Below are 23,858 nucleotides of genomic sequence, written 5' to 3' on the forward strand. Positions count from 1 at the left end.
TATTTTGTATTGTCACCGTCTTCATGAAACCTTGGTTCACTAACTACTCTCTCACCACGTCCTGCAACCTTCAATGACTTATGCACATATATCCAGGTCTCATTACTCCCTTTTAATTGCGATGCATTACACATCTATTTTTCTGCCCATTTTATTAGATTTTTGTGTTTCTGCAGTCTATTTCTATCTATCTCAATATTAGGATAATTTGATGACCTATAGATTTTGAATTTTCATAATTTACTCTCATGTCTATTACACATAAAGGAGAAAATGTCCTCACCATGCTATTACAAAAATCGTTTAAAAATATAATACAGGTATATCCAGCTTTATGAAAATTTCCTTCTACGAAAATTTTTTAAAATTTAATTTTTTTCTGAAAAACAGGCCATTTCAGCTCAAGCTGTCACAGGGTGGCCAGTGAGGCCAGACAAAACCCGCTCTCTTCCCTATTCTGTTAAGTGAAACTACACTGTACATACATTATTTCTACTTTATATTTTACTATGTTAGTATTATTTTAGGTCTTGTGTGTTATTTGGTAAGATTTGGTGGGTTTTTTTGGGGTCTGAGTATGCTCAAAAAATTTTCCTGTAAAATCAATGGTAATAATTTCTTTGCTTTACATTGGTCTCACTGCCTCTCCTCTGAGTCAAGAGTGATACTTCATCTAGTGGCACACCAGAACATGAAACAACAATGAAGAATTAGGAAAAGGCACCAGTGACAACCATCAGTCTTCAATGACTTAGTAAGTATCATAACACTAAGTTTAATTTGATACTTAAAATTACAGAATACTTACCCGTTCATCTAGAATTCTCAGAAACCATCGTTTGGTCAGTTTGTGTTTTCTGACTGCCTAGCAATACCAAAAGAAAAAAAAACATTTAAAAAAGCATTGGGAAAATTATTTCCATTACCAAAATAATAGAGGGGTACACAATTTGACAATTTCCAAAGTAGTATAGGCACTATTTTTTTTCCACTCCTGATATTTTGCACTGGCCAAATTACTAAGAAATTTGATGAAGAAAATATTTAATCAACTGCTGTCATATTCTTGTTGACCAATCCACATTAAATGTGTCACGTTGCAATAATTTTTTCACTGGATATCAGAGTTTTTTAAAAATTTGTTTACAGGATGTGGGTATCCTGAAACTTCTCCTTTTCTCATCACCACTGAACAGGCAGCTCACAAACAACTGATGGGTCTCAAGTAACTGCAGGCCAGACCAGGAATATCACAGATCTCTATCCCTCAAAGACAGAAGTTGAGGTTATGCAATCCTAGAGTTCCTTTTCTTTTAAATTACTTGAATTTAAATTTTCAGCTGCCGTGAAGTCTGGTTGCCAGCCTGGCAGCTAAACACACTCATGCACACAAGTACTTTTACAATTGTTCCTCAGAAGCAAACATGCTAAAACTTGGAAATGTTTTTATTGGATTGATAAACAATTATGCTCCATCCCTTTAGGCTTTATTTCAAGTCCTGCCAGTCAACTGTCCACACTGGTCTTCCCTTCATGCCTCCTTTTGTGATTGCCACCATCATACAAGAACAAAAGAGCAGGAGGCCATCAAAATTTTACTGAAATTTGACATCGCACCAGTTCTATGTGCAACTACTCACCACAAAGTTTTTCCATGTTTCAAATACTTTCTCTCTTTCTATTTGTCTTGGTTCTTCATAATTTTAAATACATCCTTAGTTTTAAATATCCCCATCAAATCTTCTCACAGTCACTTATGTTCCAAGGAGAATAACCGCACATTCTCATTTTAGTAATTCTCTCCAGGTCTCTAAAACTTCTAGATATTATCTAAAATGTGGCACTCATTAAATACAGGCAAAATATACTGTAGAGTTGATTCTGGTGATTGAAGAAATACAGCAGAAGATGCAAAACAAATTTTTTTTAAAAAGAGCAAAAATGGTCAGGAGTGATCGTTCCAAACAAATTAATGTTAAATAAAAAAGAATGCTCAAAGAAAATACAGACACTAAGTAAATAGCAAATCCCCAGGACCAGATGATTTCCATGTCAGGGATGTTTTAATCAGGAGGCAGTCCCAAAGCAAAACCCTCTTTATTCAGGTGAAAAATTGGCTCAACCCAGAAGGTATAGAATCTTTGAAATTCTCTATCCCAGAGACTAAGTATGTTCAAGATTTACAATGGCAGCTTATCGGATAGCTCTGGAATCAGGGGAAATGAAATTACCACAGGAAGTTGTACTGATGTAGAAGACCGACAATGATATTTAATGGCAGAACAGGCATAAATTAATTTCTAATATTTCATAGGATGAAGGCAAGAAGTTTGTAGATGCATTTATTATGATATGTACATGGGAATTGTTCCATAGATTGAAAAATTGGATGAGCTGTAATATTAAGGGAAACTAAAGAGACTTTTTACACAGTGGTTTTGACCCGGCGTATTTGCTGATTTTTAACACTACACCTGATATCTAAAAAGTTCCGCGACAGAATGGTGGGGTCATTCCAATCTTGGATTTTTTTTTCTGGCAGCAGGTGTAGAGTCGGCCCAGGAACACTGTCTGAGTAGAAGAAATCTGGCATTCCAGGACCAATTGGGGTAAGGAATATGATGTTGTGATGACGTGTAATGTGTGTGACGCATCAGCGCAAAACTTGAAAATATTAAAGCAACAGTCAGGATTCAGCATCTAATGATCACGATGCCTGCTATTTTTCTCCAGCACCACAGCAGAATGACAGCATACAACACACAGACGAGGCAATAAGAGTCATTTCAATCACCTACCTCCAGCTGCTGGAGTGATGCGACAGTTAATACTTTAGAATACTTATTTGCGTTTTGTATATTTGGACAGTTGTAAATAATTAAATCCTTTTACTGTTTACATGCTTCCTGATCATTACAATTATCTGACATGTGCAATATACTTAACTAAAAGTTATTTGCGTGCTTAAATTGCTAACAGAAGGGACATAATTGCCTCACAGATAGCCTGGTGACTGTGCTTGTGCACCCTGATAAGCAACTCGCTCAGGCTCCCGAGTGAGATCAGGCAGGTCCATGTTCCATTCTGGCAAGAACTGTTCCTTGTTGACTTCACATATTGTGTAGATCACAATAAGCAACAATAACATCTGATACAAATGTGGTATAAATATCAAGTCGCTTGGCCAGGCACCTCCAGTGCCCTTGAGCTGTTCAAATGTATTTTCAAACACCTTCCTTTCCGAGCTCAAACTGAAGTTAAGGCTTCACTGATGTTGATCAAGTGCATGGTGGTTAATGAACCCCTTCATCAGCCACTTCCTGAGGGGATAAGCTGGATCTCCGATTAGATGCACAGGGATTTCCACTTCATGAACAGTTTTGGACTTCTGGGGGCAGAGCAACGTAGATTTAAAAGTACCTTATGCAAGCTCTGAAATCACAAACAATTAGTTCACTAATGCTTTCTAGTAGCTGTTTTACAATAACAGGATAGCATCTGACCCTTGTCTCATTTGAAGTAGAGTCAGTCAGCCATATCTTCAGTTTATTATAAATATTTTTCATTGTATCCTATATGGTTACATGTGACAAAAAAGAACAATTGATTGATCCACACATACATTACTGTACACTGGAGTATATAAACTTGCTTCACATGAGAAAAGGTACCCACCCTGATCTTCAGCTTTTCTGTTGATTGGCAAGTTGGCTAAAACTCTAGCATCATGCATGCAACCAGACCAACCCAGATACACATCTGTAAGCTGGAACAAAAAGTCAGTGTTTACATCAACATATGAGGCACATTTATTTGATAAAGGCAAATAATTGTAACTTAGGTTGTGATCCTTACCACTGGTTGTGTTCCACAACAGCTTGAAGAACAATGGAGTGCCACCCTTTCCAAATGTAGTAGGCTAGTGAATCCTCAGTAAGGTCTGATGGATACCCCAGCACACATTGGATACCCCCATTCTGCAAATCTATCAGTTGTCTCCTGAGGACATGCACCACTCAGCAGGTCAACATTTAAATAGGACCTTCTTCAATGCTCCAGTAACTTGGCGTACCAACACCATACAATGGCTACACTGACACCAAAAATACAACTTATGGATAGATATTCACGTATGGGGCAGCAACAGCAAGCCCAAACCGAGGTTCCAGAGACTGTCGCCAGATTGTTGTCCTGCGCCTCAGTTATGGCTCAACAAGTTCCAATACAAAGTCAAAAGTGTTCCGAGATGTACGAAAATGACTCCACCACTCATCATCAAAACTGTTGAGACATTACCTCAGAACACAGGCCTATTTGGTCACTCTCTCCTCCTTTTTATCCAATAGCAGTGTGATTTGATTCAAGAACTAAACGTCTCTGTCTATGGCATCTAAGGTCCATGCACCTTTCTGCTTCAAACATCTCTCTTCTTCTCTTCAATTTCTCCTTCAATGTATTTCTGATCACATAACACATTGCTCGCATGAATGCTGTGTCCAGCTGCACATCATATAGATGTGTACCATGCACAAGAACTGTGTTTGCACTCAAAGAGTGGTATACATATTTATTATGGTCAGTAGCATAAGTACATCAAGATCTACCACCATTTTAGTGTACTAAGATATGTTCAACACACATTTGACATCACACTAGTCACCAACACTGTTGAGTTACACGTCCCACCTCTTTTGCTCCCGGAATGCCAGGCTGCTGTGTTAAATGACACAGTGACCAGGTATTATGCCGGCTTTGTTTGGTTCTGTGTAAACAACCAAAGTCTGATTAATGTCAGGTCTTCCTTATAGCAATATCACAGGATTTCTGTATAAAAGTCTCTAATGAAAGAAACAAGGGAAATTGTTAGTCAACATTAAACTCTGTTGTCAGGAATAGACAATAACCTATCATTAATTAAATATTTAAGTTAATCCAAGAAAGCCAACATGGAATTATATGGAATAAAATATGCCTGTTGAAAATTCAATTTTTTGAAGTGATGAACAAAGAATTTTAGTCATATTGGCTTCCAGAAGGCAATTAAGATATGATTTCAGTCAGCTCGATTTGCAAAAATTGAATCCCTTGTGATTGAATACAATATATTGATCTAACTTGGAAATCAGTCATGTGGCAAGAAGCAAGAGAAAAATATTTTGAAATTGGGAGGGCACGACTACCTGAGTACTGCATGGATCTTTGTTGGAGATTGGAATTTTTCCATCAACCAACAATTCAGAGAATTCCAGATTCATTCAAAGACCAGAAGCTGTGCAAGTACAAAAAAAAGTATTACAGGTACAGTACCCCATATCTGAAAAGCTTGGGACATTTTTCAGAATAATGGAACTAAGCACCTTAGTAGCATCAGCAGAATATCTGTATCAGCGGTTAAACAACAACAAACAGCAGGTTTTTTCAGCGCCGACACAACACCACAAGTGGAAAATTCACATAAAATTATGTTTAGTACAAAAAAAATTGATCTAAAAGGTAAAGGTTCCATTATTGTCACAGACTACTACATTTTGAATGTAGCATGCATGAAATTTTTAAACTTTTGTCTACCACTTTGTCCCTGTCCCTCAGAGAAACCTACAGCACCTGGTGTTCCTTGGTGGTCTCCCCTCCAAGTACTGACCAGGCTTGAGCCTGCTTAGCTTCCTTGATCAAACAATCTCAAGTGTATTCAGGCAATTAGGCTTTCTGCTTATAAAAGATAAATGCAGAACCAAACACTAGAAATTCACCTCAATGGTTTTTTTCCCCCAAATGTTTCCTTCAGTGTCATCTGCCTCATTGACAATGGTTTTTGTCTTTTGCCGCAACCAGTCCCTGCTCCTGGCCGGGAGCCCGAGGTAATTTCTCCGATGTACGGATGGCACCACACCTGATGTTAAGAATAGAGTTGCTGACTCCGGCTCCAACATTGGACCCAACTTCATTTGGCATCTTCCCGGCCAGAAGCAAAGATTTTGTTTTGTAGCACAGAGCTCTGTGTTACCAAACTGGTACCAACAGAGCATCAGAGCACCACATGAGCAAGCAGGTGATGAATTTTTTTTCCAACTTGTGATATCACGTTGATGCTAAAATTTCAGTTTTTGGATCTTTTCAGAACTTTGGTACAGGGTACTCGATCTGTAAAAGCAGTTTCATGCACTGAATAGCATAAAACCCATACTTTCAGCATGTGGTATCCCTGCAGCTACTCCTTATGTTTCATCTGCCTGTAGTTTTCTTCTGGGCTGCTCCTTATGTTGCTCTTTGTGGTAGAACAGATACAAATATCCTCCAGGCCTTGCTGCCACCCTGACAGGCGAAGTAATTCATGAGGGACAAATGGACAACAAGTCCAGAGTTCTGGCCACTGCATTTCAATAGTTTGTTATTCCAAAAAGATTTTGAATTAGTTTTTAAAATACTTTTATTGATATTTAAAGTATAAACAATTGAATGGTACAATTATACAATGTGCCACAAAATTAGAAAAAAAATTATAAATGATCATAAGTAAGGAATCCAGAGCACATTCTTGATAAAAATAAAGCACATCCACAAAACAAAAAAGGAAAAGTTTAAAAGTTTCAAAACCCCTTCCTCTAAGCAAGGTTGAAAATTGACATACAATACAACAACTTTGATAATATCCAAAATATTATTTTGGATAAACTGTTTTTTCAGAGAACTGGTCATTTTTAAAAAACTATGAAAAACAGGCAATTAAAAATGATTTACCTTCCATAGTTCTATGGCAATTGGTTGATGGGGTGGGTTATCAGCGTAAACATCATCTACTAGTTGCCTCCAAAACTGAATCCTCATTAGACCTATTGTTTTCTGGGATACCACATCTTGTACCTTTGAGGAGGAAATGACAAAACAAAAAGTGTCATTCAAGGTGAGACTTTTGTTTTAATTGACTACTTTCTCGATGCACATTGATACCATTTACAAAATACAAGGAGCTACAATCAAGTACATTCTAAGTCAAGTAAAGTTAGAGGGGAAAATGGATAAAAAAACAAGCAGATTAGCTGGCAACAAAGGAAACAATTCAGGTGGGTTTCAGGGATCTTCACATACACTTGACAATTCGAACAGTATGGACATATCAAAAAAGATAGGAATTCACAAATTTCATCTCAACACAAGTTGTCAACCAGATTACCCTTCGACATAGTACTGTAGAATCTTTTTTTCTACCTGAGACAGGAGGAGCTTGACAATGATCTAAACAACAGATGGCACTCCCACCACAAAATATATCCTGCATTGAAGTATCGGGTTAGATTTTGGTGTTAAAATTTGGTATGGGACTTTACCCACCATCTCTGGTTTGGGAGCAGGTTATGAGAACTACCAGACACAGCACTTTTTTGAAGTCATAATAATGTTAAATACAGGTACACGATCCTTTATCCGAAACCATGGGAGGGGGTGGGGGAAAACAGTGTGTTCCAAATTTTTCCAGATTTCGGAAAGCCCACCCGAATTGTGCTGCCGTATCCACTCCCCACCCCCTTCCAGCCCCCCGGTCCCCTCTTGCCAGATTTTGGAGCTTTCCGGATAAAGGATCATGTACCTGTACCAATTCATGCCAATGAGCAGTGCTGCACTTGTATTTCAGAATCAGTTATCTTTTTTAATAATTTATTTTGGCATATTGCGGTCTTATTGTAAATGGTTTATTGTGTGTTTTTAGTATTGTATGTGTTTATTGTATTCTATTCTATTTTTCGGTCAATGCTCATCATGTTTCATTGGCTGGTATACCAGCATGACAATAAAGTGCATCACATCGCATGTCAACTGAGCATCAAGTGGAAGACAAAACACATTTTAATCTATAGTGCTGACTGGAAAAGATTAACTGGTTAATGTTCATATAATGTGTCCAAGAAACAATTAACAGATTAATCCACATCACTGAAAACTGCATTAAGTACTAATTCGCTGAAAACTTAAAAATGAGCACTATTTATTCAAAGAGGCTATTATACTGCAAGATAGACAATCTCCAGTTCTGAAGAAATGACTAACCTGAAATACTGTTTTTCTCTCTTTAGATGCCACCCAAGTGTCACAACAGCCAATAAAAGGGAGAGGTGGAGTGGAGCAGCCATATTGGGAGTGCTCATGACAGAGATGTGAGAGAGTTTGAGTGCTGACATTCTGGCAAGGCTGAGCAGAGTTACAGGCAAGGTGTGTTTTATTTGACTTTTTGGACTTGGTGCAGCGGTGATGGTAGTTTGAGCACAGGTAAATCTCCTGCATCAAGGAGAATTCCAGTGTCCCTGATGTCCTTACCTGGAGGAAGTGAGTCCAGTTGTAGATCCTGACTGACAGTCAGGGAATTGGAATTGGAGCAGGATGAACACCAGATCACATGGAAAGTCAAGGAGAGCATAGATATGAGGTTGAACAAGGAAATGTGCAGATGCTGAGGTCAAGCGCAATACACAGAAGTGCTGGAGAAACTCAGCAGATCATGCAGCTTCCATTAGTAAAAGGCCTTTTACTTTCAATAGATGCTGCGTGACCTGCTGAGTATCTCCAGCACTTGACTATAACTGTTAAAATGAGGTAATCACAACCAAGGCTCAGACAGCAGGAAGTGCTGTCTAGGGCAGGTAGAGGGTGTTCGCATTTGCACAGGTGGCCATCACCCTCATGTACCACTTTGGGTACTGTTGCCGGGTTGGGGGGCGGGGGTAGGCAGAATAGCTTTTAAAACTTTCATAGAAAAGCAGCAGCAGATGGCGCAGCACCAGCACAACAAGCTCTGAGGCACAGTAGGAAACAGTGAAAGTAGGCAGAGCTATAATGATAGGTGTCTCCATAGAGGGGCAGACAGTAGGTACTGTAGACAACAAAGAGAGACACCAGAGTAGTGTGTTGCCTCCTAAGTGCCAGGGTCAAGAATGAACATTCTCAAGGGGAAGGGCGAGCATCCAAAAGTGGTCAGGCACATTGGCGTCAATGACATGGTGAGGAAAAGGAATAAGGTCCTGTGGAGTGAATATGGTAAGTTAAGAACAAGATTAAAAAGCATGACCTCAAGAGTAGTAATCTCTGAATTACTCCTGGTACCATGTACGAGTCAGGTTAGAAATAAAAGATAGGACAGATAAATGTGTGGCAGATGAGCCGATCCAGGGTCAGGGATTCAGGTGCTTGGATCATTGGGATCTCTTCAAAGAAAGCGGTGACCTGTACAAGAGGGACAAGTTGCATCGGAACTGGAGGGGGGAACCTATATTCCAGCAGGGAGATTTGCTAGTGCTTCTTGGGAAGGTTTAAACTAAATTGGCAGGGTGATGGGGCTGTGTTCTTAACCCCTGTTCTACTCACTTTAAACCTACAACTGTGTTGCTTGGTACAACAATAACACCATCTAGTTTCCTGATGGTACCATAGTAGTCGGGTGTATAAAGGTGATGAGTCAGCATACAGGAGGGGGATTGAAAACTTGGCTGAATGGTGCACCAACAACGAGGTAACCAAAACTAAGGAGCCGGATGTTCAGATATACAATCCAGTAATCAATGGGGGCATCAGAGGTGGAGAGGGTGAACAAATTTAAGTTCTTGGGAGTCACTATCTCAGAAGATATTTCCTGAACCCAATACACAAATGACATCATGAAGAAAGCACGTCATTGCCTCTACCTCCCCAGGCAAATTTCTATAGAAGGTGTGCTGACCAGCTGCACGGTCTGGTATGGGAACTTAAATACTCAAGAGCGAAAAGCCCCGCAAAAGGTAGTAGACACTGCCCAGGACATCACAGGCAAAACCCCTCCCCACCATCGAGAACATCTACAAGGAACACTGCTGTTGGAGTGCAGCAGCAATCAAGGATCCACACCACCCAGCACATGCTCTGTTCTCACTACCATCTCGAAAGAGGTGTAAGCGCCACAAGACTCGCACCACCAGGTTCAGGGACAGCTGCTACCTTTCCACCATCAGACACCTCAACAATAAACTCAATCAGGGACTCTTTCATTGTGCACTTCATTGATTATTTTAGTCTCTCTGTATTGCACAGTTTGTTTACATTCATTATCTGTTTACAGTTCTTTATTTGTTTACACATATACACTGTGCATGTGCAGCTTTTTTTGCACCATCAATTAGTGGTAATTCTGCCTTGCCTGCAGAAAAAGAATTTCAGTTGTTTATGATGTCATGCATGTACTTTGACAATAAATCTAAATCTTATCAAAATCCAAACCTAATCTAAATTGGATTTACCTCAATGCAAGGGTTGCAACAGCACATGATTGGCTTAGAAGACAGGGAACATTCTGGCCATGACAGAAACATTGAGAGGCACGGCAAGAGAGAATGGGATTTTACATTGTTGTTAAGGGAAGACACAACAACATCCTTACATGATATTCTTTGGAGGTCATCTTATGAAGCTATGTGGGTAGAAATTGCAAACAAGGGAATGATCACTTTGATGGGGATATATTACAGACCACAACGAACCCCCATTCCCCTTCCTAGATAGTCAACAGGAATTGGAAGAGCAGACATGTATAGAAATTGCGGATCAATTCAAGAATAATATAGCAATATTACTGAGACTTACACTTCCTGAATATTGACTGGACCACTCATTGAACAAAGGATCTGGGCAGGGTGAAATTATCACATCGAAGAAATTTTCCTCATCCAATCTATTCAAGGCTCACTCAAAAGAATACATCACTGGAACTTCTAGTACTGAACAAGGCCGGGCAAACAAATGAAACGACAGTGGGGGAGCACTTTGGGTCTAGTGATCTTAATTCCATTAGTTTTTAAATAGTTTATGAAGATGGACTGATCAGCAAGTTAAAGTCCTTAATTAAGGCAAGGCTGAATTCAGAGCAATTAAACAGGAACTTGCAGAAGATGATTGGAGAGGAAGTTTGCAAGGGAATGGATGGAAGGTAGGGCGTTTTTAAAGGCAAATCAGCAACAGTTCAGGCAAGGCATGTTCCTGTTAGGGTGAGGGAAAAGGCAGGCAAGTTTAAGAAACTCTGGTTGACAATGGATATAGTTTCTAATAAAGAATAAGGAGGTTTATGTCAAATTTAAATAATTAATATCAAGCAAATCCATCAAGTTCATTAAGTATTGGAGTATGCTTAAGAAAGAAAGAGGGCATAAAGAAGACAAGCTGGAGCTTGCTGGCAGGATAAGAGAGAATCCCAAGAGATTCACAGGTATATTAAAAAGATGGCCAAGGACAGAATTTGCCCCAATAAAGATCAACAGGGCTTTTTTTTGTTGCATGGAGCTGCATTTTTAATGAATACATCTCATCAGTCTTTACTATAGAGGAGATCTGGAAGCCATTGAATTGGAGGAAACAAGTGGAACCCTATTGGAATTAGCAGGGAATAGTCCTACTGCCTTGGGTTTCCATTAGCAAGTTTTCACTACAAATCACTGGTGTGACTCTCTGTTAAACCCTACATTATCGCTGTTAGGAAATTTTGAGATTATTACACCTGTGAGAGAATACAAGATATGTTTTTGGGAGATAAACTGGGAACGGTTTGTTAGAGTAGATTACATACAAACACTAAAACAGATATTATTTGAAATAATGGAGCTCTGCTAATGCTAGACATATCGGCTCCACAGCTTTGCAAGAGCTTTGGAGAGTGCTAAAGAGACTTCACTCATGGATTGTTGTTTTAAAAAAGGCAACAGATGAAAGATCTTGTTGGTGCCACAGATTGTCTGGAAGAGAACTCATTGTTCTAAGAGGGTCGTGTACTTTTGCAAGTATAGAGTCAAATAGGCTTTCTCTCAGAGAGAGAGACAGATCTTTTCTCCAGTGTTACAGCCAGCAGCAGAAGCTGGGACTGGAATAGGACAAGCTGGCAGGCTTGTGGAAAGCCCCATTTGAAAGACAATCTGGTCAAAGCCCTTGTGGTTCATGCAAGAGGAGAGGACAGGCTGTCTAATGTTTCACTTGGAATAAGTGAAACAAAAAGGAACTCTGTGGTGACCTGAAAGAAAGAGGTCATCATCTGGAGAACCCTGAGGGGCAAGTTTAGTCAGCAAGAGACTGAAGTGACTGACAGCAGTACATCAGTTGTGGATATCCTGGATCAACAAATCTCTCTCTCTGAAAACCAACAAGAACCTTCCTGAGTGATAACCATTTACCTTTCAAGCACCAAAGCATGGTGAACTTTATAAATGTTAAATTCTGTTCATAGTACAAGAATTGCCTGCAACCAGTGAACTTGGAGGAATGAGAAGCAAGATTGGACTGTGAACCAAAGAACTTTTCTGAACTTACACACACATTACATACATGTGTGCTTAGAATTAGAAGGGGGTTAAGTATGTCAATAGTGATAAGTTAAAGTTTGATTCTATTTTCATGTTTAAAGATAATTAAAAGCCAATTTTGTTTAAGTAACCATTTGTCTTGGTGAATATCTTTTGCTGCTGGGTTTTGAGGTCCTCTGGGCTTGTAACGCACCCAAGTTACCTCTGTCAGAATCTCAATTGAAATTTGTAAAATTTAGCTTTAGTAGTAGCAAGAAAATTTATTGCTGTAACCTGGAAATCTGATGTTTCATTAACATTAAAAAAAATGGCATACTGAGATCCAAAGTATCCCTTTACAAAAAATTACTTATAATTTAAGGAATGAATATTCCTTATTTTTACAAATTTGGCGCCGCTATGCTAAATTAAAGAGATTAAAATTATAATTTTTAAAAAATTCTTCTGACCATGAGTTTCTACCAGATTGTAATGGAGAGGTAGCGTCCACCACTGGGCGGCGCTGCTGCGCTTCTATTCGGAGGACATTACCTGCCAATCAAGGTCAGAAACTCACCCAAAGCCATCAAGGTGACACTCATGATTGGCCCAGGTGAAACACCTTGGTTCACCCCTGCTGAGCCACTGCACTTGGCCTTGAGCCATTGGACATAGCCACTAAAGGGGCCCATACTAGCCAAATGATTGGCCTCCCCAGCTTTGCTGCCAGAACCATAAAAGGACCATGGGCTCCTTTGTTCTGTCTCTTTTGGACTCTTCGTGGATCGTGAGTATCACCTTTCATACTGGGTGGGGTGAGTCCTGAGGCTAAGTAGCAAGAGCCATGCCCATACTGACTAAGGGGTAGGGGCACATACGATCACCTAGAGCGTGTGAGCTGAATGTGTCTGTTACTGTAACTGTTAATTTTGTCGGTTATCCCTCATTGCTCTGAAGTTTCCCCCTGCATACTGTGTGTGTTTAAAGGTCTACCTACTTAATAAACCAACCCCACTGCTCCTCTTTTATTCCAGAAACAAAAGTTCATTTTGTACCGTCCACCTCGGTCTGGTTCTTAACCTATGGGACCCACACGAACCCGAACAACACCAATCCAATAATAATTTTTGGAATGATATTTTTGGGATTCTTGAGTGTCATGCGAAGCAATCCAAAATAATAAGTAGTTATGTTATTATGTATTAGCAATATATTTAGATTAGTTATGGGATTAGATGAGGTTAAATGGAGGGGTGGTCTAGGGTTTTATAGTTTATACTTTCTTTTTTCTATATATACTTTCAACATATATTCGTTAACACTGTAATGTGATTTATTCTGTTATTGTTATCATGTATATGTTGATTACATAAAATTCTTTCTTCTTTGGCTTGGCTTCGCAGACGAAGATTTATGGAGGGGGTAAATGTCCACATCAGCTGCAGGCTCGTTTGTGGCTGACAAGTCCGATGCGGGACAGGCAGACACGGTTGCAGCGGAAAATTGGTTGGTTGGGGTTGGGTTTTTCCTCCTTTGCCTTTTGTCAGTGAGGTGGGATCTGCAGTCTTCTTCAAAGGAGGTTGCTGCCCGCCAAACTGTGAGGCGCCAAGATGCACGGTTTGAGGCGATATCAGCCCACTGGCGGTGGTCAATGTGGCAGGCACCAAGAGATTTCTTTAGGCAGTCCTTGTACCTTTTCTTTGGTGCACCGCTGTCACGGTGGCCAGTGGAGAGCTCGCCATATAACACGATCTTGGGAAGGCGATGGTCCTCCATTTTGGAGACGTGAACCACCCAGCGCAGCGGGATCTTCAGCAGCGCGGACTCGATGCTGTCGACCTCTGCCATCTCGAGTACTTCGACGTTAGGGATGAAAGCGCTCCAATGAATTTTGAGGATGGAGCGGAGACAACGCTGGTGGAAGCGTTCTAGAAGCCGTAGGTGATGCCGGTAGAGGACCCATGATTCGGAGCCGAACAGGAGTGTGGGTATGACAACGGCTCTGTATACGCTTATCTTTGTGAGGTTTTTCAGTTGGTTGTTTTTCCAGACTCTTTTGTGTAGTTACCAAAAATTGGGTAGTTACCAAATATTACCAAAAAAAATGGACAAATCCCCAGGACCTGATGAAGTTCATCCTCACACCTCATGGGAAGGAATTGCAGAGGCCCTCAATGAGATATTTTCATCACCACTTGCCTCAGGTGAAGTGCCAATTAATAATCTGCCATTAGGGGGCAACAAGACCAAACGTGGCATCTATGGGTCAGAGACCTTGACATCAGTGGCAGCTATGGGTCAGAGACCTTGACATCAGTGGCAGCTATGGGTCAGAGACCTTGACATCAGTGGCAGCTATGGGTCAGAGACCTTGACATCAGTGGTTAGAAAATTGCTGGAGGGAATGCTGGATAGGATCTACTGACATGAATTTTTTGCTTAAGTCACTGACAATATTTGCCAGAAGTGGAGTTTTTTATTTTTATTTTAAAAGTGCTATCTACTATGGTCTTTTGTTGGCATAAGCATCAAATATCCTTTATATATCAGCTGCCAGATAATTAATTAAATATTGCATGTCTGATTGAAAACCTTGTATTTATAAAATCAACATTCAGAATAAAGAATCATTAATTTAACAAACATTCAAATACATTGAACAAGCTAAATTACTTTTTATCCCAGGATAATTGTGAATACAGTATTATTAATGTGGTTTTTTTAAAAAACTCTGTTCAGCTGCAGCGAGCAATTTCAGTGCACAAGTACAATAAACATAGCAATAAACTCATTATCAACATTCAGAACACTTACCTGAGCCAACTCCACGTTGAAGGCCCTCAAGGCAAAAACTGAGCGGCGAAATTCTGTTGGAAGCAGCAGAGAAGACAGGAAACCTTCGTAGTCTCGATTTCTGTGATTAAAAAAAAACAAAGCAGACCCAATCAATAGAAAATAAAGAATTTAAAAAAAACCAAAATAAAGTGAAGAGGAGGCATAAAGTGTTTAATAGAAACACTCAGCAAATCAAGCAGCACATGTGGAAAGAGAAGTAACTTTTCACATTATTGATCCTGTATCAAGACTGGAAAGGAAGAAAACAAGTTAGCAATCAGTTGTAAGGAGAGTGAGAGGTCAGAGTAGATCGAGGGTAAAGTCTACGGATGCAGCGTGGATAAATGAGGTCAAGTGGTAAATGCAGATAGTGTAGGGCACAAACAGTAACCAGAGACAAGCTGAAGAAACTAATGTACACAGAAGAACCTTGCTGGCCCAGATCCCAGGATAGGAATGGCAGCAAGAGAAAGGTGGCTCGACCTTTATGGCCCAGGACCACGGGGGAGGAGACATGGGGTATGAGTCGTCCGTGGGCGGGCCAGCTCCATGTATACAACCGACAATGACAACTATATACAATGGAGGAAACATATCAGCACAGACAGCGAGAGGAACGAACAACTATTTGCTCACGAAAGTTCCAGTCTATTCCCACTCTGACCTTCCTCAATGTGTAGCCTCCTGCATTGTTGTAACACAAAAACTGCAGATACTGGTCTCTTGAGTGAGGCTGGAGGAACTCAGCATCCATGGAGAGAAATGGTCAGTCAACATTTCAAGTTGGAACCCTAGAATTGAGGTTAAAGTTAGGTGTAAAACAGAATGGAGGCGTTGCCAGAGTGTGGAGAGGAGAGACCGCCCGGACCAACTACCGTTGGCCCAGTACCGGCTTTAAACGGCCTGCTCAAGGAGCCCGACGGGGTTTGGAGGTAACACTGCCATGTGTGCCCAAGAGGGGGGCGCCAACCTTTTCGGCAGCGGCCACGAAAGGGTTGCAGACTCCGGGGGAGACAGACTGGCCCCGGGCCCCAGAAACGGGGAGTAACACCCGCCCCTGAGAAGGTGAAGTCGAGGAGACGATACCGAAAGAGGGGCAATAACGCAAAGGACATGCGTGAACAGAATGGCCGCCGCCGCGTTCAGTCGAGGTGGACGGCAGATTCGTTTAACACCTCCAAGTGCTGCAATTGCAACTCGGTTTGTTAGTGCAAATTGGATGAATACCGTGAAATTGGCGATAGAGGAGGGGGGGGAATGGGCAATGCAACTCGGGTTGCGCGCTTGCAGGCGGGTTCTCACCTGATAAGCTGCATGCAATAGTGTTCGTGGTGCGCCGCTGCCGCCCCGGTGTTGGCCCTTTCCGCCGCGTGCCCCGAGCGCGCCTTGATGAGCCTCAGCGCGCGCGCTGCACCGAACGCCATGGCGCCGACCCCCTGACTCGCTCCTTCCGGATCGCAACCGAGGCCGACTGAGAGCACCCCACGTGCCTCCCCCCAACCAACCACGTGCCTCCCCCCCAACCAACCACGTGCCTCCCCCCAACCAACCACGTGCCTCCCCCCCAACCAACCACGTGCCTCCCCCCAACCAACCACGTGCCTCCCCCCCAACCAACCACGTGCCTCCCCCCAACCAACCACGTCTTGGCGTCTCCCTTGTCTCGCCGAGGATCACGTGACGGAGGCATGGTGACGTCAAGGGCTCGACAATGGCGGCCGCTGCGGCGCTGTGTCCCCTGCTGCCGGCGAAAGGTTGCTGGTGCGCCAGGCTGGCCCTCGGCATGCTTTCGCTTTTCTGCACCGGTGGCGGGGTGAGTCGTGGGTGAGTGACCTCTGCTTGTTTCCGTTCACCTCCATTGGACAGAAGTTTTGTACAGGGTCGCGCATCTCCGTTCAACTCCGTGGTAGCCCGTCGCTTAGTCGCTTCTTCTCAAACTCGCCAAATGACCAAAGAGAATGGGTTGGACTTTAAAAAACAAACAAACAAGCAAACATTATGTAATTCACCGAAATATCAAGTGTTGAAGTAGACACATTTCCATCCCCAACTTTTTTCCACACTCATGTGTGCAAACCAGCCTATCGAAGCTTGACCAGACGTACTTAAATTTTGGCAGTTTTATTACATATGCATGGACAATGCTTTTAATTTCAAATTTACGTAAGGAATATAGAACTTTTGATTGAGGTTTTTTATGTCATGTGTTCCTGTTAAAGTTAACACGTCATCTAAAGCCCTCAAACAAAAAAAATCCAGATTTTACAATTATAATTTTATCTCTAATTCATAATTTCTGTATAGTCGCTTCAGATCTCTTGGCACACAGTGGGCTCACGAGGGCCCACAAATGTCATTAGAACAAAAATCAAACTGGTAGAGAAACATCAAGAGAGGCAAAGGGATAGTTGATGTTTTGTGATTCTTTTGCCATTGTAGATGCAGGAGTCCTGGACCTTTTCTTTCTGCTTGTTTGCAACATCCTAATATGAACAGCCAATACCAGAGAATGTCTTGGTTTCCTGATGTTTGCTGATAATTTGTTCAGTGTATTACTCTGGGAACAACAGTCTGTCCTAGGTCCTGGATAAACTTCGAAGACTTGGCAAGGGTGCGTTCCCCGAGGAGATGAAAAGTGTAGTTCATTCCAGTACTTTTATCACAAGGGGAGCATGTTTTGTGGAAACATCTGGCCCACCGTTTCAGTCACATTGTTGCCCATTCACTCAAAGTGTCAATTTGCATCCACATGTCTAATTGCCTTCCTACCTAGCTTTGTGTTACCAATGTACTTCAAAATGTTGTATTTGGCCCTCTGCTGAATTGTTATTTTAGGTTGAAAATTAATGGCAGTTGCCTACATTGAAATCAGAATCAATTTATTTTTATAAACGTCACAAAATTCATTGTTTTGTGGCAGCATCGCAGTGCAAACATTTATATAAACCACCTTAGAAAATAAATTTTAAAAAGTGCAAGAGAAAGTCAAAGTAAGGCAGTGTCTGTGGTTCATTCAGTGATCTGATGGCAGAGGGGAAGAAACTGACCTTGTGCTGCTGAATGCTCACGTTCAGACTCTTGTACCTTTTTTTTATGGTAGCAAAGTGAAGAGTGTTGGGTATAAGCCCGCTATCTTCTGGACATCATGACACCCATGACATGATGTCACCCTTCCATATATATAACCCAGTGTGTCAGTAGCCAGGTTAGTCCAATAGACTATGATGAGAAAGCATCACGTCTCTGAGTCTTAATTGTGTGAGTGCATACACAACATTGGTGAGGAGGATGGAATACAAAATGAACCCTACATGTACTCCATGCACCAACCATGAGAAGGAAAACAGCAGAAGGTAGAAAATGACTACCTAACAACCCCAACAAATTCCTGCCAAAAGATCAAGGCAAAAGCACACCAAGATGGTGGAGGTAGAGTTCAGGGAATTCAGCGAAAAGAAATTATTAAATGGACAGCAGAGGCAGCAGCCATCAACAAAGAACAATTTCAACAACTGCCCATTTCAGCCCAGATGATCGCAAAGGAAACCCGAAAAGAGGCAGCATGAAGCAAGATCCTATACTTTACCCTTAATGGGTGGCCCAAATCTGAAGTCATCCCAGAAGATCTAAAACCTTACCACACACACACACTGCCATGAACCATCAGTCGAAGAAGGATGTTTACTATGGGGTACCTGTAAAATTATTCCAGCCAAATGGCAAACTACCGTGTTATCAGAACTGCACCACAACCATCCAGGAATGGTACAAATGAAGGCACTGGCCCGGACGCATGTCTGGTAGCCCTCCATAGACAGAGACATTGAAACAACAGTAAGAGAATGCAAAGTATGTCAGACAATGCAGCCAAAAATGCCACAAGCCAAAGCTATCCCATGGAAATGGCCATCCAAACCCTGGCATCGGATTCATGTAGACTTCGCTGGACCACTCATGGGTGAGATTTTCTGAATAGCTGTGGATGCACACTCCAAATGGGCAGTAGTTTCACAGCTGAAAAACACCTAAGCAGATCCCATGATTGACTATCTATGAGCTCTCTTTGCCACTTATGGATTGCCTCATGAATTAGTTGCAGACAATGGCCTCAATTTACATCAGAACATTTTTAAAAATTTATGCGTGACAACAGTATCAGACCTATTTTACACCCTATTGTGTAAGTACTAATGGGGAGGCATAATGTTTTGTACAAACATTCAAAAAAAGCAATGAAAACCATGAAACTTTTAAATGCCTCCTGGACACACAAAATGGGGTACAGAAACACGCTGCATTCTACCACAAAATGCACCCAGCAGAACTAATGTTTGGCCACAACCTGCGGACCAGGCTGCCACAGTTCATCCAGACCTGGGTGTCCGATCACAAAAAACAGCATTGCCACAAATCTCACCTAGAACATTGGAAGTGGGCGAGAGAGTTCTAGTACAAGATTATAGACCATATGAAGACCCATGGATGATGGAAGTGATTTTACAAAAATTGAGCTCCTGCTCATACTCTGTTCTTGTGGGGAACAGACAGATTGTGGAAGCGACACATTGACTAATTACGGGCATTGACTAACACTAAGGCCCATGAACTGCCTTGTGAGCTGGAGGAGGTGGAATCAGACCTGCCGTGTCCTGCCCCAACCATCCCACCCCTCCGGGTGGGTGAGGGGGGGTCAGAGACTGTCGTGGAGCTGGAGTCCAGTAACAGACCCGCAGCCAGGAGGGCAGCGAAGATGGGCATTGGCTGCCAAAGGTCAACAAAGGTCACTGCCGACTCTACTATCTATGGGTCCCGAGGAAAGACCAGCACAGCAAACCATCCCAAGGCAGTCCAAAAGAGAAAGAAGACCACCTGGAAGCTTTAAGGACTATGTGCCCTGATTATTATTAAATACTTTCTTTATATAATTATAATTACTCATAAGAAGTATTCTAATTCTCACTTGTAGTCCTGGGCCTGGTATAATCTTATTAGTTTGAAGAGGCCCAGTCATCATTTATCGCATGGGGTGGAGGAAGAGTGTTGGGTGTAAGCCCTCCCTCTGCTGGACATCAAGATGCCTACATCGTGATGTCACCCTTCCACATATATATAACCTTGTGTGTCAGTAGCCAGGTTAGTCTAATAGAAGTAAAGGATGAGAAAGCATCACGTCTCCAAATCTTAATTGTGTGAGTGTACACACAACAAAGTGGGCGTGGCCTGAATGTAGGGGTCCTTGAGGATAGAGGCTGCTTTCTTAAACACTGCCTCTTGTAAATGTCCTCAATGGAGTGAAGACTGGAGCCCGTGATATCGCAAACCAAGTTAACAACACTCTGGAATTTTCCTGTCCTCATTGTTGGCACCTCTGTACCAGACAGTGATGCAACTGGCCAGAATGCTCTCCATTGTACACCTCTAGAAGTTTTCGAGAAATTCATTTGCCAAATTTGTCCACTTCACTTAAACTGTTCATTCTTTGTTATTTTGTTTTCATTTCCACTAGAACATTATGCCCCTATTAATAGTACTACACCAGGCTCCTGGTGATTGGGGACTATATTTTAATTAGATCAGTTTTTGCTTTCAAACACATGTTGCAACTTCCATGAACAGTATCTAATAAAGGACTTTAATTGATGCCTTCTGAAAATCTACATAAATATTTTACAAAATATGCCAATATACTTATAAAACTGAAATTATGGAAATACATGCATCAAGCCACATCTGTGGAAACACAGAATTAATATTTCTAGTTAATGACTCTTGCTGATGGGTTACACAAGACACCTTTTCAAAAATGCATTCAGTTGGGTTCATCAAACTCTGACTTGTACTAAAATCCAAAATAGCACCATCTGTTCAACTGAAAATTCACCATTGCTCTAACTCTTGCCTCAAATCACTTTCTTACACCATATAACAGGTTAAATGGCCTTCAGTTCATTGTTTCCTGTCCCCCACCATGACATCTGAGAAAACTTCAGACAATTAAAGGACACCTTCTTCATTTTCAATGGAGTTTGGAAGAATTAAAGGTGATCTCGTTGATGCATTTGATTATATTTAAGAGTGTGATTGAACAATTCTTGAACAGTGTGGAAACCGAGGGATGTTAGGATCAAGTGGCAAAGTGGACTTGAAACAGAGGACTTAACTAAGATCTTGTTGACTAGGCTTAAGGGGTTAAAATCTTGTGTGCATTCTTGAATCTTAGAATGTTGACAAAGAACCCATGTAGCCTGAGAACTTGTCCCTTGTTCTGAATTAGGTTTTTTTTTTCATTTTGCTAGTGTTCAATTTAGTTGTTCCTTACCCTAACTGAGTAATAATTTACTTGGCTGCTATCTATGAAGCTATTTCTTTTCCTGTTGGAGTCATTGAATAAACAATTTAAAAAAAGAATTTCACCATTATCTGTCCATAATGTTCCTGACCACACTGCATTCTATTTTCTCCATGTATCAGTTTAGAAAAAATAATTTGGGAATCTCTCTTCAAAAACTTCAAGATTCAATATTATATTATAGTTATGTAATAAAACAGAAAAAGTAATATTATACATTTCCTTTACTCTGTCCATAAAGCAGACAAATATTCGCCATCAGCAGAAATTACCCAGTGCCCCTAACAGTCAGAGAAGCAAAAGAAAGTGATTTTTCTTACCCCACCCCACCACGAGTCACTGAGTGTCCATGTATTCACACCAGTGCTCAGTCCAAACCATTGGCAATCCGAGCACTAGATCCAAACCCCTGACGCGATCAGGAAGATCTCGGCGTCATTGGCATCTTCTTGCATCTTGGTTCCAATACATGGTACCCCTTCAGCCAATCTCTAGCAATCTGCAGCCTGGTGTGAGTCCCTTGATTGCAGAAGCCCGCAGCCTGCATGGGTTCCTCACCTTGAGACACCACCAGCCTACGTATTCTTCAGCCTCTGAGCCCCTTTCTGGGGTCCTCTCCAGTGGTCACTGTCCTGCAGCGTCTTCTCCTCTGCTTCTCCTTCTCAATTGAGGAATGCTCTTCCTGTTACAGGTGCCCTGCACCAGTCCTCTGCTCCCCCAGAGTCTGTAACCCTCAAACCTGAAAACCTCAAGGCTGCTGCCTAACACAGGCACCGCCATTTTGAGCCCAGACCCTGCAGTCACAGGACTTTAAAATAACCTCACGTTGGTTCCTTTAATATATCGTATAGAACCAATATGGATCCTTCAGCAGTTGGACTAAGTGTTTGGCCCCTTCAGGAGAGCGCTGTGTCTCTGTTCTTGGCAAGTGGGTGGGGGAGGGAGTATATATGGATCATATTCTGTTTTGTATTCACTATATTACTTTGGCAAAGGGGAAGACCATGTCAGAGCGAGTGAGTGGCGGGGGGGGGGGGGGGGGGAAGGGTGGACCACATCAGGGTGAGCGAGCCGGGGAGGGTCCACATCAAGGGGAGCGAGCAGGGGAGGGACCACGTCGGAGTGAGCGGTGGGAGGGAAATGCATTGGAGTGAGCAGGGTAGGTAAGTTGCTTCTGGGGGGGGGGGGGGGGCGTGTCAGAGGAAGTGGGGGGAGAAGGATGGAATTTATATTCCACCACGCTTGAACCGGAAGTTGACGCCATTCTGTTTCCAGTGAGCTTGCCAGTTTGTAACTGCGGGTTGTACATGAATCGGACATCTTAAACCCAGGGACTGTGTCTACACTCTCCACACACTGTTAATCAGCTTCTGTTGTGGATTATTTATTTGAGAATGCTTCAACAATTCAAAATATGGCACATTTTCAGTATTGTTACTCTCAGTGCTATAATGCAATAATTCTAAGACATTTTTGTCTGATGTAAGATCTGCATTTTATATTTCCTCAATAATTTGAAAAAACATTAACTTAGAGTTTTGATCCATCATCACATTGCATAATTTCCTTTTATTTGATGTTTCCTTGAATAATGCCTTGAACAAATATAAAAGTGACATGATTAACAGTTTTTGCTGTTTCAATACAGTGTAGTATCTCCAAACTGTTCATAACTACTGTGGATAATGGGAACTGATGTGTTGCAACCCTCAGCATAGATACAGAACTGTTAACTAAGAGTTTGAAACATTCCACACATGAATTTCTTAACAGTCAATATTTTGCACTTCTATTTTTTTGGTTAGGTTCCTGTTATCAGTTCCAATTACACGGAGTCTTGGTGACCCTTGAGTGTTGTGCATTTTTGGCCTCCTTCTCCAGAAAATAATATATATGACAATAGATTGAGTGGAAAAAAAGATTCTTATGACAAGTTGTCATGCTTGTTTGAGGAGAGGTTGAGCAGATAACACCCATATTTACGTATGGAGTTCAGAACAATGTAGTGATCTCATTGAATCTTATAAAATTCTTACAGGATTTGACACAGTAGATGCAGAGAGCACATAGGCTTTGGCTGAGGAATCTACACTCGTGATTACAGTAGACCATTTCAGATAGCCAAAAAGTTAAGATGTAAAGGCAGAGAAACTCCACCAAAATGCATAATCACCTTCCTTTCTGAATTTGTGGAGACGAACTCCAAGCCACATATTCCAACCCCTCTATGAGAGGGATAATCTTCACAGCACAGCCCTCCACCAATCAATCTGAATGTACAGCTGCGGTAAGTGGCTGTTTTGGGGTGGGCTGATGACGTCATCAGCCCACGACCCATCTCCCCACTCACCTCTCTCCAAGTCGGGGGCGGTGGGGAGCCCTTGGAGCAG

The 23,858-nt window shown here is 41.7% G+C and overlaps 2 protein-coding genes across 10 annotated transcripts in view; one reads left to right on the forward strand and one right to left on the reverse strand.

Annotated features, from left to right (window-relative positions):
- ndufaf6 (NADH:ubiquinone oxidoreductase complex assembly factor 6) overlaps window positions 1-17,131 on the reverse strand; it is a 35,043-nt gene extending 17,912 nt beyond the window's left edge. For 2 of the 5 annotated variants that reach the window (XM_069921836.1, XM_069921835.1), the window contains exons 1-4: window positions 16,422-16,589; window positions 15,099-15,198; window positions 6,739-6,861; window positions 809-865 (exon numbers count right to left, since the gene is read on the reverse strand). In XM_069921836.1, the coding sequence (XP_069777937.1) occupies window positions 809-865; window positions 6,739-6,861; window positions 15,099-15,198; window positions 16,422-16,543 (402 nt within the window). In that variant the 5' untranslated portion in view covers window positions 16,544-16,589. The other 3 variants (XM_069921837.1, XM_069921838.1, XM_069921839.1) reach the window with 3 other exon arrangements.
- The window catches only part of nagpa (N-acetylglucosamine-1-phosphodiester alpha-N-acetylglucosaminidase), a 75,234-nt gene continuing 68,181 nt past the window's right edge, over window positions 16,806-23,858 (forward strand). For 3 of the 5 annotated variants that reach the window (XR_011352403.1, XR_011352402.1, XM_069921825.1), the window contains exon 1: window positions 16,806-16,932. Coding sequence is in view for 2 of the 5 variants with exons in the window: in XM_069921825.1 (XP_069777926.1) it covers window positions 16,808-16,932 (125 nt within the window). In the remaining 3 variants the exon portion in view is untranslated. Of the gene's footprint in view, window positions 16,944-21,048; window positions 21,161-23,858 lie in introns of all 5 variants that reach the window. The other 2 variants (XM_069921827.1, XM_069921826.1) reach the window with 2 other exon arrangements.

Source organism: Narcine bancroftii, chromosome 2, assembly GCF_036971445.1.
Source record: "Narcine bancroftii isolate sNarBan1 chromosome 2, sNarBan1.hap1, whole genome shotgun sequence".
NCBI lineage: Eukaryota > Metazoa > Chordata > Chondrichthyes > Torpediniformes > Narcinidae > Narcine > Narcine bancroftii.